This window comes from Mesoplodon densirostris, chromosome 9 (assembly GCF_025265405.1).
Source record: "Mesoplodon densirostris isolate mMesDen1 chromosome 9, mMesDen1 primary haplotype, whole genome shotgun sequence".
Lineage (NCBI taxonomy): Eukaryota > Metazoa > Chordata > Mammalia > Artiodactyla > Ziphiidae > Mesoplodon > Mesoplodon densirostris.
Window position 1 is genome coordinate 77,241,784 of NC_082669.1, and position 16,852 is coordinate 77,258,635.

Here is a 16,852-nt window from a genome sequence, read left to right on the forward strand (position 1 = left end):
AAACTGAATATAACAACGCTTGTTTTAGCTTTCAATTCCTAGAGGTGTGAGGTTAAAAACGAAGGGTAACTGACCGCCCAAGGATTCAAGGAAAGCAATTGAATGGTTTTAATGAAGCTTTTTTTTTTTTTTTTGACCATCCAAAGCCAATTGGTCCTGAGAAAGGGTGTATGAAAACAAGTTATTCTGAAGAACTTTGATGTTGAATTTAGAATATTTTTAAATTACCTTGTGACTTTGTCCTTGACCCAGCAGTTATCTAGAAGTATGTTACTTTAAAATATTTGAGGATTTTTGTAGATACCTTTTCGCTTTTGATTTTTAATTTATTCCTGTTTTCATGGAAAGTGTTTTCTTTGATTGCAGTCATCTGTAATTTAATGAGACTCGTATTTTTGCCCAGCATATGGTCTATCTTGGTGAACATTCCAGGTGCACTTGAAAAGACTATATACTCTGCGGTTGTTGACTGTAATATTCTAGAAGTATCATTTAGGTCAAGTTGGTTAAAAGTGTCAAATCTTGTATAACCTTACTGATTTTCATCTAGTTATTCTAGCAGTTAATGAAAGAGCAGTGTTTTAGTCTCCAAATATGGTTATAGATTTTGTCTTTTTCCTTTGTTTCTGTCAATCTATGGTTCATGTATTTTGAAGCTCTGTTACTAGGTGCATGCACATTTAAGTCCTTTTGATAGGTAGATTCTTTTTATCATTATGAAATATCTCTTTTTCTGGAAATGCCCTTTGTCTTCAAATCTGCATTGTCTGATGTTAATATAGTCATACCAGCTTTCTTATAGTTAATATTTGCATCTTTTCCCCATCCGTTTCCTTTAAAACTATCTGTGTCTTTATAATTAACATGTGGTTTTTTGTAAACAGCATATTGTTGGCCTTGGTTTTCATCTAGCAAAGTGGTTCTCAATCAGGGGTGATTTTGTCCCTCAGGGCACATTTGGAAATACCTGGAGACAATTTTGGTTGTCATAACTGAAGGGAAAGGGATGGTGTTACTGGTATCTAGTGGGTAGAGCCCACAGATGCTGTTAAATAGCCTGCGGTGCACCTCCTACAACAATTACGTGGCCTAAAATGTCAGTAGTGCTGAGGCTGAGAAACTCTGATCTAGTTTGAAAAATCTCTGACTTTTAATTGAAGCCCTTACTTCATTTATATTCAATATAATTATCAATAAGGTTAATTTTAAATCTGGCATCTTGTTATTTGTTTTCTATTTTTCTAAATGGTTCTCTGTTCTTCCTTTCCTACTTTCTTTGGAATTAATCAAATATATACATATATACACACATATATATATATACATATATATGTATATATATATATATTTAGTATTCTATTTTATCTCCTCTACTGATTGTTTAAAATATGCCTCTTTGGTTTTTTTTTCTTTAAGGAGTGAAACAGTCCTTTTATTCTTTAAAAAGTCTTCTCCTTGGTGTGTGTGTGTGTGTGTGTGTGTGTGTGTGTGTGTGTGTGTGTGTGTGTAGTCATATATATAGTCTAGTCCATTTGGAAAATAATGTTCTAATTTATGCATATATAATATATATGCTATAAATGTGTTATATAATATGTATTATAAATTAGATATTAAGTATGTAAAATAGAGCATTATTTTTCTTTTTTTGTTTTGTTTTTGTTTTGTTTTTTACATACACACACTGTATTTTATTTTTACAAGAAATAAATAGACTGACACCAAGCATTGTAAATGGATGACCACAACAAAAGCAACAATGATTGCAATTACCAAACACGAAACACACTCATACTATGTCATAATATTGACATTCAGTCCAGTAATCCTCCACTGTAACAGCTCCTTTACTTTGCAGTGAAAATTGATTTGTATATTTTTTGCCTCTGAGTCCTTGTGGGATTTTTTTTTTATTCAAACAAAGTCACAAAAATTATAATCATCCTCATCAGTTCACTCAGTCCCGTGTAATTAATTTTTTTTATCTTGATCTTTTATTAGCACTTTTATGAGTTCATCAGTTTTCCATTAGAGTTCTGAAAATGCTTATTCACTGAGTTCAGCAGTATAGTCAGTTACCAGAAACCTGTACTTGTCAGAGTCTTTTCCATGAATTCCTTGAATATGACACCCTTTTATAGGAAAATATTTGCAAAAGCATCAGAGTACACACAGAACTGTTTGTAAATGACAAAAGACTTAAAAATGACCACGGTTAAAGATTTGATGAAAGTTCATAAAAATGCAATTGACAAGGAAATTTAGTTATTTCTAAGATATACATCTTAAAGTAATAACTAGAATTATGACTTATAATATTATACCAGAATATATAAGATTTTTAGAAATTTCATGTAATGTCTGAAACATTTATATTAACATATTTCCATACAAATAACCCAAAGAAAGTTTGGTGTTAGTTATTTTGTTTGTCTCTTTGTTTTTTGATACTGCAGGTACTTATTAGTCATCCATTTTATACACATCAGTGTATACATGTCAATCCCAATTGCCCAATTCAGCACACCTACATGCCCATCCCACCTCAGTTTTCCCCCCTTGGTGTCCACAAGTCTGTTCTCTACATCTGTGTCTCAACTTCTGCCCTGCAAACCAGCTCATCCATACAACTTTTCTAGGTTCCACATAAATGCGTTAATATACGATATTTGTTTTTCTCTTTCTGACTTACTTCACTCTGTATGACAGTCTCTAGATCTGTCCAGGTCTCAACAAATGACTCAATTTCATTCCTTTTCATGGCTGAGTAATATTCCATTGTATATATGTACCACATCTTATTTATCCATTCGTCCATTGATGGGCATGTAGGTTGCTTCCATGACCTGGCTATTGTAAATAGTGCTGCAATGAACATTGGGGAGCATGTGTCTTTTTGGATTATGGTTTTCCCTGGGTATATGCCCAGTAGTGGGATTGCTGGGTTATATGGTAATTCTATTTTTAGTTTTTTAAGGAACCTCCATACTGTTCTCCATAGTGGCTGTATCAACTTACATTCCCACCAACAGTGCAAGAGGGTTCCCTTTTCTCTGCACCCTCTCAGACATTTGTTGTTTGTAGATTTTCTGATGATGCCCATTCTAACTGGTGTGAGGTGATACCTCATTGTAGTTTTGATCTGCATTTCTCTAAAAATTAGTGATGTTGAGGAGATTTCATGTGCTTCTTGGCCATCTATATGTCTTCTTTGGACAAGTGTCTATTTAGATCTTCTGCCCATTTTTTGATTGGGTTGTTTGTTCTCTTAATATTGAGCTGCATGAGTTGTTTATATATTTTGGAGATTAATCCTTTGTCCATTGATACGTTTGCAAATATTTTCTCCCATTCTGAGGTGGTCTTTTTGTCTTGTTTATGGTCTCCTTTGCTGTGCAAAAGCTTTGAAGTTTCATTAGGTCCCATTTGTTTATTTTTGTTTTTATTTCCATTACTCTAGGAGGTGGATCAAAAAAGATCTTGCTGTGATTTATATCAAAGAGTGTTCTTCCTATGTTTTCCTCTAAGTGTTTTATAGTGTCTGGTCTTACATTTAGGTCTCTAATCCATTTTGAATTTATTTTTGTGTATTGTGTTAGGGAGTGTTCTAATTTCATTCTTTTACATGTAGCTGTCCAGTTTTCCCAGCACCACTTATTGAAGAGACTGTCTTTTCTCCATTGTATATCTTTGCCTCCATTTTCATAGATTCGTTGACCATAGGTGCGTGGGCTTGTCTCTGGGTTTTCTATCTTGTTCCATTGATCTATGTTTCTGTTTTTGTGCCAGTACCATATTGTCTTGATTACTGCTGCTTTGTAGTATAGTCTGAAGTCAGGGAGTCTGATTCCTCCAGGTCTGTTTTTTTTTTCCCTCAAGACTGCTGTGGCTATTCGGGGTCTTGTGTATCTCCATACAAATTTTAAGATGATTTGTTCTAGTTCCATAAAAAATGCCATTGGTAATTTGATAGGAATTGCATTGAATCTGTAGATTGCTTTGTATAGTATAGTCATTTTCACAATATTGATTCTTCCAATACAAGAACATGGTATATCTCTCCATCTGTTGGTATCATATTAAATTTCTTTCATCAGTGTCTTTTTTTTTTTTGCGGTACGTGGGCCTGTCACTGTTGTGGCCTCTCCCGTTGCGGACACAGGCTTCAGACGCGCAGGCTCAGCGGCAATGGCTCACGGGCCTAGCCGCTCTGTGGCATGTGGGATCTTCCCGGACCGGGGCACGAACCCATGTCCCCTGCCTCGGCAGGCAGACTCAACCTCTGCACCACCAGGGAAGCCCTCATCAGTGTCTTATAGTTTTCTGCATACAGGTCTTTTGTCTCCCTAGGTAGGTTTATTCCTAGGTATTTTATTCTTTTTTTTGCAATGGTAAATGGGAGTGTTTCCATAATTTCTCTTTCAGATTTTTCATCATTAGTGTATAGGAATGCAAGAGATTTCTGTGCATTCATTTTGTATCCTGCAACTTTACCAAATTCATTGAATAGCTCTAGTACTTTTCTGGTGGCATGTTTAGGATTCTCTATGTATAGTATCATCTGCAAACAGTGACAGTTTTACTTCTTCTTTTCCAGTTTGTATTAGTTTTATTTCTTTTCCTTCTCTGATTGCCGTGGCTAGGACTTCCAAAACTAAGTTGAATAATACTGGTGAGAGTAGACATCCTTGTCTCGTTCCTGATCTTAGAGGAAATGCTTTCAGTTTTTCTCCATTGAGAATGATGTTTGCTGTGGGTTTGTCATATATGGCCATTATTATGTTGAGGTAGGTTCCCTCTATGCCCACTTTCTGGAGAGTTTTTATCATAAATGGGTGTTGAATTTTGTCAAAAGCTTTTTCTGCATCTATTGGGATGATCATATGGGTTTTCTTCTTCAATTTGTTAATATGGTGTATCACATTGATTGATTTGCATATATTGAAGAATCCTTGCATCCCTGGGATAAATCCCACTTGATTGTGGTGTATGATCCTTTTAATGTGTTGTTGGGTTCTGTTTGCTAGTATTTTGTTGAGGATTTTTGCATCTGTATTCATGAGTGATACTGGTCTGTAATTTTCTTTTTTTTTTAGTATCTTTGTCCGGCTTTGCTATCAGGGTGATGGTGGCCTCATAGAATGAGTTTGGGAGTGTTCCTTCCTCTGCTATTTTTTGGAAGAGTTTGAGAAGGATGGGTGTTAGCTCTTCTCTAAATGTTTGATAGAATTCTCCTGTGAAGCCATCTGATCCTGGAATTTTGTTTTTTGGAAGATTTTAAATCACAGTTTCAATTTCATTACTTGTGATTGGTCTGTTCATATTTTCTGTTTCTTCCTGGTTCAGTCTTGGAAGGTTATACCTGTCTAAGAATTTGTCCATTTCTTCCAGATTGTCCATTTTATTGGCATAGTGTTTCTTGTAGTAGTCTCTTAGGATGCTTTGTATTTCTGCGGTGTCTTTGTAACTTCTCCTTTTTCATTTCTAGTTTTATTGATTTGAGTCCTCTCCCTCTTTTTCTTGATGGGTCTGGCTATTGGTTTATCAATTTTGTTTATCTTCCTAAAGAACCAGCTTTTAGTTTTATTGATCGTTGCTATTGTTTTCTTTGTTTCTATTTCATTTATTTCTGCTCTGATCTTTATGATTTCTTTCCTTCTGCTAACTTTGGGTTTTGTTTGTTCTTCTTTCTCTAGTTCCTTTCGGTGTAACATTAGATTGTATCCTTGAGATTTTCTTGTTTCTTGAGGTAGGCTTGTATAGCTATATATTTCTCTCTTAGAACTGCTTTTGCTGCATCCCATAGGTTTTGGATCACCATGTTTTCATTGTCATTTGTCTCAAGGTATTTTTTGATTTCCTCTTTGATTTCTTCAGTGATCTCTTGGTTATTTAGTAATGTATTGTTAAGCCTTCATGTGTTTGTGTTTTTACGTTTTTTTTCCCTGTAATTGATTCTAATCTTATAGTGTTGTGGTCAGAAGAGATGCTTGATATGATTTCAATTTTCTGAAATTTACTGAGGCTTGATTTGTGACCCAAGACGTGATCTATCCTGGAGAATGTTCCATGCACACTTGAGAAGAAAGTGTAATCTGCTGTTTTTGGATGGAATGTCCTATAAATATCAATTAAATCTATCTGGTCTATAGTGTCATTTAAAGCTTCTGTTTCCTTAATGATTTTCTGTTTGGATGATCTGTCCATTGGTGTAAGTGAGGTGTTAAAGTCCCCCATTATTATTGAGTTACTGTTGATTTCATCTTTTATAGCTGTTAGCAGTTGCCTTATGTATTGACGTGCTCCTATGTTGGGTGCATATATATTTATAATTGTTATATCTTCTTCTTGGATTGATCCCTTGATCATTATGTAGTGGCCTTCCTTGTCTCTTGTACACATTCTTTATTTTAAAGTATATTTATATTTCATATGTATATTGCTACTACAGCTTTCTTTTGCTTTAAATTTGCATGGAATATCGTTTTCCATCCCCTCATTTTCAGTCTGTATGTGTCCCTAGGTCTGAAGTGGGTCTCTTATAGACAGCATATATATGGGTCTTGTTTTTGTATCCATTCAGCAAACCTGTATCTTTTGGTTGGAACATTTAATCCATTCACGTTTAAGCTAATTATCGATATGTATGTTCCTATGACCATTTTCTTAATTATTATTATTGTTATTATTTATTTATTTATTGCAGTACACGGGCCTCTCACTGTTGTGGCCTCTCCCGTTGCGGAATACAGGCCCAGCGGCCATGGCTCACGGGCCCAGCTGCTCGGCGGCATGTGGGATCCTCCCAGACCGGGGCATGAACCCGAGTCCCCTGCATCGGCAGGCAGACTCTCAACCACTGCGCCACCAGGGAAGCCCCTGGGTTTGTTTTTGTAGGTCCTTTTCTTCTCTTGTGTTTCCCACTTAGAGAAGTTCCCTTAGCATGTGTTGTAGAGCTGGTTTTGTGGTGCTGCATTCTCTGAGCTTTTGCTTGTCTCTAAAGCTTTTGATTTCTCCATCAAATCTGAATGAGATCATTGCTGGGTAGAGTAATCTTGGTTGTAGATTCTTCCCTTTCATCACTTTAAGTATATCATGCCACTCCCTTCTAGCTTGTAGAGTTTCTGCTGAGAAATCAGCTGTTCACCTTATGGGAGTTCCTTATATGTTATTTGTCATTTTTCCCTTGCTGCTTTCAATAATTTTCTTTGTCTTTAATTTTTGCCTATTTGATTACTATGTGTCTCGGCATGTTTCTCCTTGGGTTTATCCTGTATGGAATTCGCTGTACTTCCTGGACTTGGGTGGCTATTTCCTTTCCCATGTTAGGGAAGTTTTCGTCTATAATCTCTTCAAATATTTTCTCTGGTCCTTTCTCTCTCTCTTCTCCTTCTGGGACCCCTATAATGCAAATGTTGTTGTGTTTTATGTTGTCCCAGAGGTCTCTTAGGCTGTCTTCATTTCTTTTTTCTTTTGTCTGTTCTGCAGCAGTGAATTCCACCATACTGTCTTCCAGGTCACCTATCCATTCTTCTGCCTCAGTTATTCTGTTATTGATTCCTTCTAGTGTAGTTTTCATTTCAGTTATTGTGTTGTTCATCTCTGTTTGTTCTTTAATTCTTCTAGGTCTTTGTTAAACATTTCTTGCATCTTCTCGATCTGTGCCTCCATTCTTTTTCTGAGGTCCTGGATCATCTTCACTATCATTATTCTGAATTGTTTTTCTGGAAGGTTGTCTATCTCCCCTTCATTTAATTGTTTTTCTGGGGTTTTATCTTTTTCCTTCATCTGGTACATAGCCCTCTGCCTTTTCATCTTGTCTGTCTTTCTGTGAATGTGGTTTTTGTTACACAGGCTGCATGATTGTAGTGCTTCTGCTGGATGAGGCTATCTAAGAGGCTTGATGGGTGGGCCTGGGTTCCCTCCCTGTTGGTTGTTTGGCCTGAGGCAAGCCAATAGTGGAACCTACCTGGGCTCTTTGTTGGGGCTAATGACAGACTCTGGGATTACTCACACCAAGGAGCACTTCCCAGAACTTCTGTTGCCAGTGTCCTTGTCCCCACAGTGAAACAGAGCCACCCCCCGCCTCTGCAGGACACCCTCCAACACTAGCAGGTAGGTCTGGTTCAGTCTCCCCTGGGGTCACTGCTCATTTTCCTGGGTCCTGATGTGCACACTACTTTGTGTTTGCCCTCCAATAGTGGAGTCTCTGTTTCCCCCAGTCCTGTCGAAGTCCTGCAATCAATTCCCACTAGGCTTCAGAGTCTGATTCTCTAGGAATTCCTCCTCCTGTTGCCAGACCCCCAGGTGGGGAAGCCTGACGTGGTGCTCAGAACCTTCACTCCAGTGGGTGGACTTCTGTGGTATAAGTGTTCTCCAGTTTGTGAGTCACCCACCTGGCAGTTATGGGATTTCATTTTACTGTGATTGCACCCCTCCTACCATCTCATTGTGGCTTCTCCTTTGTCTTTGGATGTGTGGTATCTTTTTTGGTGAATTCCAGTGTCTTCCTGTCGATGATTGTCCAGCAGCTATTTGTGATTCTGGTGCTCTCGCAAGAGGGAGTGAGAGCACGTCCTTCTACTCTGCCATCTATGTTCCTCCTCTGCCTCTTTAACATTACTGTCCTGTTCATCAAAGTCATGAAGTATGTATGTATATGTATATATGTATACATATACACATATATACATATATGTGTGTATGGGCATTTAGTTTCCTAACGCTCAAATTGTCCCAGCTCTCTGGAACTAACATATTCCAGACTCATCAGAAGTAATCAGTTATTTCTCCCAAGAGCCCTGGATCCTTTCAATGAAGAATAATATTCAGAAGCCATGATCTGGGATCTAGGTGTGTTCATTGCTATGGGAGCACTGGTAATCTCAGACCTTCTTCGTAAAGAAAGCTAGGGATTACATGTATAAAAACATAAACACATATCCTTACACATATTTACATCTTATTAATTTCTATATCTAATACTGCCTCTTCGAATCCAATACCTTAGTGACTATTCTAGCTATCTCTATTTCCATGTTTGCAATTCCTTTCTTCAACAGAAAAATCTGCTCCTGTCATCTTAAATATATTTTCATGTTTGATAAATCTGTGCTTATGTAACCTATCTCCAATTATCATCTTTCCCTGTCCCTGGTGTGGATGTCCTCCTTAGTCTATGACAGATAGCTCCGCTTTGTGGTTCCTGCCACACACTCTGACACCCTATGCTAGGGACTAACCCTCACCCCCACCAAGTACCATCAGTGATTTAAAGTTTTCTGACATATTTATTAGTCCTGGAATATCCATTAGGTTTGAAAATTCTTGTGTGCTAGTAATCTACAAGTCTATCTTTTGACTGCTTATTCTTGATAATGGGTCCAATTCCTCCCCTCTTCATGTCTTATAATTTTAAAAAATGTATTCTGTATAATGCATATAAGAACAGTGAAAAGTGTAATTTGTGTCTGTTCAGAAATGGCATGCCTTTCATTCTAGATGGTTTAGGTGAGGGACTTACCCTTACGAATCTCCCACAGGTTTAACTGAGCCAGAGCTGGGCAGAAGCTTTATTCAGATTGAGTTCACCTTCAGTTAGCCCAGTCCCTAACTTCCCATGCCTCATCTGCCAAGATACTGAGTGATTTGATCTTTTTAGTGTTTGAACTGGAATAAGTCTGTTTTACATAGTTCAGATTCATATTTGATTCCGACTCTGGCAATTAAGTGTGATGTGCAAAGCTGCATGAATTCTCTTTGCTTATGAGGCCCTCCTCCACTGCCACTTTCTTGGCAAAATTCCAGGGAAAGGGGGCAGAATTGTTGGGTCAAGTGCTTACTGCCCTTGCAGACCCATCTCACCAGCCCATAATGCTGTCAAAAGTTTGCCTGGTTTCCTCTTTCCTGAAAAACCTCCCAGTCCATGGCAGCTCCAATTCTAACATACTAGCACTCAAGGCAGGCATTTGCCCCAGGTATAGAAGCTGCTGCAGTCTCTGCTTATTTATGAAGAATTTATTGCTCTCTGGGATTTATTTCCCCTAGATTTGCTTGTATGTACTATTCTGCAGCAGCTCCAATAAAGAGTATGTTTATTTTAACCTGGAATTTTTCTAATGTTTCCACTGGATCAAAGTTCTTTTGTATTTTATATACTAACCAGAAGTAAAAGTCAATTTCACCATTTTCTTAAAATGAAATTTACTTTGGCTTTGAGTTCAAGATAGTGAACACATGCTTCTATATCTTCTCCTCCAGTTCCCATTATATTAATAGTAAAGGAATAAACAGGTGACTATACCATCAAGATGTAGGGAATGGGGGGATCTATTATCAGACCAGAGATTTCAGCACACATCCAAAGACAAAATGGATAAAAGAGTATGAACTTGGTGGCAGTGAAAAGCAAGCAGTAGCCTAGAAGCCTCCCAGAATATGCTTCTGCGGAGGTGTGTCTGAGCAGTCCAGTACAACCCCAGAAAGCCTCTAGCATCAGAGACTGCTAGAAAATTAAGGAAGGAGCTGAGAAGTGGGTTTGATATTAGTACAATAATTGAAGGTCTTTATATTGACCAATTGCCCCTCTTCCCTATGCTTACATGCTTATAGCCAGGTGTCTACCCTCTTGACAAAATACGCAAACAGTTCTCTAAAGGGCATGTAGGTATATATACCTGAGTAAAACCTTCCTTTTCTTGGTATGTGGGAGTCCCCACAACATAAAATCTGGCTTAGAGCTGAGTTTGAGACCTAACTTCTTATCCATAGATGTGTCATGTGGGGAAAGTTACTTAAGTTCATTGCCTCAGTTTCCTCATTCATAAAATAAAAGTACATCCATCACAAAAGGTGGTTGTAAGGGTTTAATGAAATCATGTATACAGAAGTGGTTAGCACAGTGCCTAGAACATAAAAAACATTCAACAGATGATAGCCATTGTCATTTTTATTGTTATTGATGAATTAGTTTTATGTAGAAAGGAGGAAAGGAATCCAAAGGTTAGGTTTTGGAAAGAGTAGTATCTCTTCTAACTAGATAGCAGAGAAATAGGTGAGAATGGGTATGAATGCATGGGGATGTAGATTACAAATCAAAATCCTCACCCCACTTTCCTTACCAATACCTAGTTGCGTAGAACAAGAAATCAATATGTATAAGGACTCCAAAGAACCTAGAAATATCTATTATAAAACTGCATTAAAACAGTACCCACCTGAAGTTCCATCTATATTCAAACAAAAAAATTTTTTTAGTGAAAATTCATCGTGCTATTTGTGTTTCCAGAACATAGACAAAGGATTTTTTTTCTTTTTAATATAGAGTATCATTACCGTCCAAAATTGTGTCCAAAGAATCTTCAGTGTTCTGCAGTAAGGAGAACAAAGGACCTAGTGCAATATTAAAATTGCTTTGAAGTCTTGTGATTTACACTAAAAATTAATGCAAATATTGCTCAGTACATTGGTATGTTTTAATATAAAAATATTTTTACTTCACATGGAGTAAATATTGCTGGTCTAGGGAGATATGCCATGTTCCTCACTGACCCTGCCACACTGATTTAAGATAGATCAAGATTTTTAGGTCCAAACAGTAACAACAGAATTTTACTAAACTTGTCTACTTACACTAGTTATTTTAAGTTCATACTTAAAAAAAAAATACTGTGAGGTCATCACACAAGATGATTGGCCAATTTGATTTTTAAATCAATCAAAAGGGTTTTTACATATTAATATTAAAGAAAGCTTAGTGATTAGCCTACAGATTTCAATTTTGAATCATCTTTGATCTAAGTAATATTTCCTAAAAAACATAAATGTAAATTACTTTATCAATAGTTGCTCAGAACAATTGTTGCTTAAATTTCATTGTATCATACTGTACACCTATGTGTTGCAACTAGTGAGGATACTCCAAAGCTGATATAATTTTAGTTTCCCTAACTTGTCCTGAACCTGCCTATGTTCACAGGCCCATTTTTTTTTCTGATTTTACAGTCTAGTTGTCAGTGACAGGCACAGCCAAATTCTTTCTTTGTTCATCTGTCAGACTTACTTTCTTTCAATAATTTCCATTTGTGATAAATCTCCAACCTGTCTATATGTTTCTAATGGGAAATCAATGAAAGATTCAACCTTAATCATATTGGAGACACGATGAAAAGGGACTCAACCCACAAAAAGCCACTTTTTGGTGATTGATATCAGCTATGTTTTCATTCAAACTTATCTTAAAGATTTTCCTTCCCTAATCTTGATCCTATGGCTCTTTAACTACAAATGTGATATGAGTTTTCCTTTCACTGATTCTGTAACTGTCTTTGGTAATTGTTAATTTAATGAGGATCTTGAAATATCCACTTAAGGTAAAACTGTCAAGAAAATGTAATGATTTACAATCAAGTTATTCCAATTTCTCATTAGGAGTCTAAATTCATTCACTCAGTCAAAAATATTTTTTAAATAATCAGAATTATAGGCAAGGCACTCTTCTGGGTAACTGTGTAGCAGAAATACCAAGATGTGCAAGCCTCTGCCTGAAAAGAGATGACAGTCTAGTAACTTCCCAGCAGAGGAGATGTTCAAAAGTACTGACAGACCTAACTCCTTTGAGCACTTACTATCAAATATACTTAATCACATGCTTAAAATTAAGCCATTTTCTTTTGGCATACATAATATTAACTATCACATCACCTGTGGAAAGGTAATGTAGAACATTATTTTGAAAGAGACTATGCTCTAAATGTGAAAGGATACCTATAAAAATGCAGTATCCAAAACAGCAAATATATTCAAGCCAAAATTTACAAACAAAATGTACAGTTACAAATAGACTTTAGTGAAGATTTTACTCCAAAAAAATTCTACCCACTAATGCATTAAATATAAATGCATTTGAATTAGCAATGTAACTTTAAAAAAGTATGTAACTATGAAAACACTGTTCATAAAAATGGTTTTCTGAAAAAGGTCTTGTCTATAGAATTTCATATTTATTAAGAAGAGTGAGATAGAAAGCTATACAAAGATAAATCCAAATATCCCAAAAGAATTTAGTCAGAGCAAATTAAAATTTTGAATGAAATAATAGCATAACTGAAAAATTATGAGAAAAAGAACTTGACTCCTTAATTTATCACGTAACAGTGTATACTTTTTAAAAAGATGTTTTTAGAGGGGAGTCTTTTATGGTTTTAGCAAGGTATCATATAAGGAAACAAATTAAGTCAACATTATGTTGAAAAACATCTCCATGTTATCTATTTCTTTTTAGTGGAATGGTAAAATTTTGCCCTAACATAAATTCTATTATTTCAAGTAACTCCTTCCTAAACATGATATATAAAATGGAAGCCATAAGAAAATTAGTCTCATTGTCAGGTCTGTTTTTTAATCTTTAGGTAAAAATAACCAATCAATTTATCCTTCCTGTAATATTCCTTCTCCATACTGTCATTTATCATACTTGAATGTTTTTAAATAGGCATCTTTAATTTAGGACGCCATCTCCTAAGAGTCATTTATAGTGTCTTATTTGTTTGGGTAGGAGAATTCATCAAACTTAACAAATAGGCTCAAGTCACATTTTTAGCCCAGACCTTTTTTGGTTGTACTTTATAGAAAATATTTATCAAAATATTAGCTTTGTGGCTGTAAAAATGTCTGCTACCTTTTGAATGTGATTTTTAGTAAAATCTTACTATCACTTTATAAAGAATGCAGGATATACTTTTATATTTGGCTTTCTCAGAGTAAAGAGACACACTTTAGTTAAAGCTAGTTGGCTTAATACTGGCTCAGAATTTAAAAGATGATTTTACTTAACGTTAATTAAACTGTGTTTTGTAGCTGTAAGCTCATAATTTTAACACTTGGCTTGTCTGCTACACTATTTTTGAATAGTAATGAAACACTCTACTATTTCATTTGGATGATGTTTATATAAATATGTAACCAAATATTGGAAAATTTTAAATCAGCCTGCTACTAACCATGAACTCTAATACTTGGACATTTTTTACGACTCTCTCTCTTAATACACTAAAACATTCAATAATTGTTATTCACACATTATGTGAAAATTTAATTTTTGACAAAATTTTATTCAGAACATTAGGAAAATCATACTCAAAACAGAGAAATAATCAGACTCTATATAACAACGCTGCATAGATAGTGGTATACAAGTTCCCTGACGCTAAGTGACTTCTTCCTAACTAAAACTTCAAGTCACCAGGTAGAAGATGGTAGAGGCATTATTTCCTCTCTCTGAGGCTGGAAAAAATGGCTTTAATGGTGAGACGTCACACCATTTAAACAACAAAGATTAGATTATCCCCCAATTTGATTCTATTCCCTTCTTATTATTTCTCAGAGATGAAAACTTAGACTGTAAGGATTATTGGAAGGGAATAGGAGGTAAACTACCTCTTAGGAGATACCCTGATCCATGCCTGCTTTAATCCAAGAAAACACTGAATTAAGTTTTAAAAATTACAACCACACCATTATGCTTAAGTAAAACTGCCAATATGAATACTTTTTTACAGAATACATTACATGTATACATGAAGAAAAATGACCTGTTTCCAATCCCTTGACCTTCAGTAGAAAAAAGTGTTACCACTAATGGGGATCTGAAAAATAGTTTTCATGACAGAGCATTAACTCTATAGAGATCAAAATCATTTCTCAGTACTGAAAATAGCCTAAATCAATGACAAATGGCTAAATTTCTTAAGATTACTTTTTCAAAGGGAAGACAATTTATTTGGAAGGAATTTGTAGCTGGAAACATTGTTCATTAAGAAAACATTGTTACCCTGAGAAAGACTCTTAAAACTGCCAGTGCTTTCAGAGGCCCCTAACAATGCATGAAGGAGCAATTTGTAGGCTCTAGCTTCTTACAGTTACCTATATGAAGAATGTCTTGACCTAAACAGTGATTTGGGCCTCTCTGTGATATCAATAACAGGTCATAGCCAAGTAACTAAACGTGATGGACTACAAGCAAATTTTGCATTCATTTTAAGCAGACTTCTTCCTTTTCCCTTTTCTAAGAGAGAGCTTGTAATTCTTCAAATGGCCTTGAACTCAAACCTACTGTTCACAAAAAATAATCTTCTGTAAGCAAATTGGTAGTTTTCTTACAATAGTAAACAAATTGTCTGGTTTACATTCTTTAATCTATGCCTAGAAAATAAGGCATTAGTAATTCTTCATTGGCCACTGCAGAGCAGAGTGTCTTCTTTCTAATCAGAGGCATATGCAAACATTCCACAAAGTGCATTGTTATTATTTTTAACATCTCTTATGCATTTACAAAGTCAACATTTGTGACTCCCTACATATTTTTAGTATAAAATAATGCTTATTCCCAACACCTTACATATACCATAATTACTGGAGAAAAGACAAAATGGGAGCAGCTACAGAAGTAACAAGATATTTTTTACAAATAAAAATACAATATGCAAAAAATGGCAAGTTAGTGATAACTGGTAGAATGAACTCTCAACAATATTCCACTTTGGGTTCCAAATTAAGATTTGACAAGTTTGAAGCCTTGTCCTGTGTCCAGCACGGTAGGAAGAAACCAACTCATTTTTAATCTTTTCAAGCACCTAAAACAAGTTTTGCAGATCCAAAAAAGGTTCAGACCACACAACCAATTTGCCAAATGCACTAGTGGATATGTAATACGAGGAAAGTACAACATCCAGTGCTTGGCCACATCGCTTCCCGTTGGCAAATGCAGAGTGTAGTCACTCCATCGTTTTGACACGCCATACACTGCTTTCACTGTGCGTCCCTTTTCAGTCCAGCAGATGTTATTAGTGGAGTTGCAGTTATATTCTACCCAGTCTTTTGTAAAGTCACCCAGCTGCGGTGGGTCAGCTTCTTCAATATCTATTGTTTTTGTCATCTCTGCTCCTTGCACTGCAATATACTGGTCATTGATTTTTCTCACTTCTTTCACCCAGGGGGTTGAATTCTCACTGTCTAATATGATAATAAGGCGGGAACAGAAGGAACCATTCTTTTCTCGCCACCATTCTAAAAGTGTGTCAAGGCGTAGTATGTCTCCACCTGTGAACAACAGAAAGTTCAGTAGAGCAAGAATTTCTGAAGTGTCTAAGAATACTCTTTTGTCTTAAGTGTATTTTAAGTTCTTAAAATATGTAAGAAAAAAAAAAGAGGGAGCCTTTTTTTCAAAGTATCTTTTTCAGAAGAATTTTTAAAAACAAAAAACAGACTTTCAGCTTCAGGTAAAAAAATCAAAAAAAAAAAAAAAAAACCACCCCCAATCCCCCAATCATCCTGTTATTCACATTAAAGGGATATGCTATGATAAAATAAGAAAATTATTTTATAAAGTTAAACTTAGTGAAAAAAATTAAAATTATACAGCAAAGCAAATATTCTACATCAGGGGCAGCAAATTATGGCTCGTGGTCAAATCCAGCCTGCCACTTGTTTTGCATAGCCTGAGAGCTAAGAACTGATTTTATATTTTTAAACGGTAAAAAAAATTTTTTTAAGAGCAGAAGTTTGTGACATGTAAAAATTATAGGAAATTTATATTTCATATTTCTATAAATAACATTCATTTATTTATATTCTGTCTATGGCTGTTTTTATACTACAATGGTAGAGCTAAGTAGTTGCAACAGGGACTTTATGGCCTACCAAGCCAAAAATATCTGGTCCTTACAGAAAAAGCTGGCTCACCCCGTTCTACACTTCTGATAAATTAACTTATCTCCTCATATGTAGTTACCTATGAGATGAAAAACACCCTTCCTACCAGTAACAAGAATGAGTTTGGAATGGGTTTATTTTA

General features: G+C 35.7%; 1 protein-coding gene across 1 annotated transcript in view; it reads right to left on the reverse strand.

Annotated features, from left to right (window-relative positions):
• Positions 1 to 14,090: 14,090 nt before the first annotated feature.
• Positions 14,091 to 16,852, reverse strand: part of TMEM168 (transmembrane protein 168) — a 55,342-nt gene continuing 52,580 nt past the window's right edge. The window contains exon 5 of the mRNA XM_060108605.1: positions 14,091 to 16,098. Within this exon, the coding sequence (XP_059964588.1) occupies positions 15,551 to 16,098 (548 nt within the window). The 3' untranslated portion in view covers positions 14,091 to 15,550. The remainder of the gene's footprint in view (positions 16,099 to 16,852) is intronic.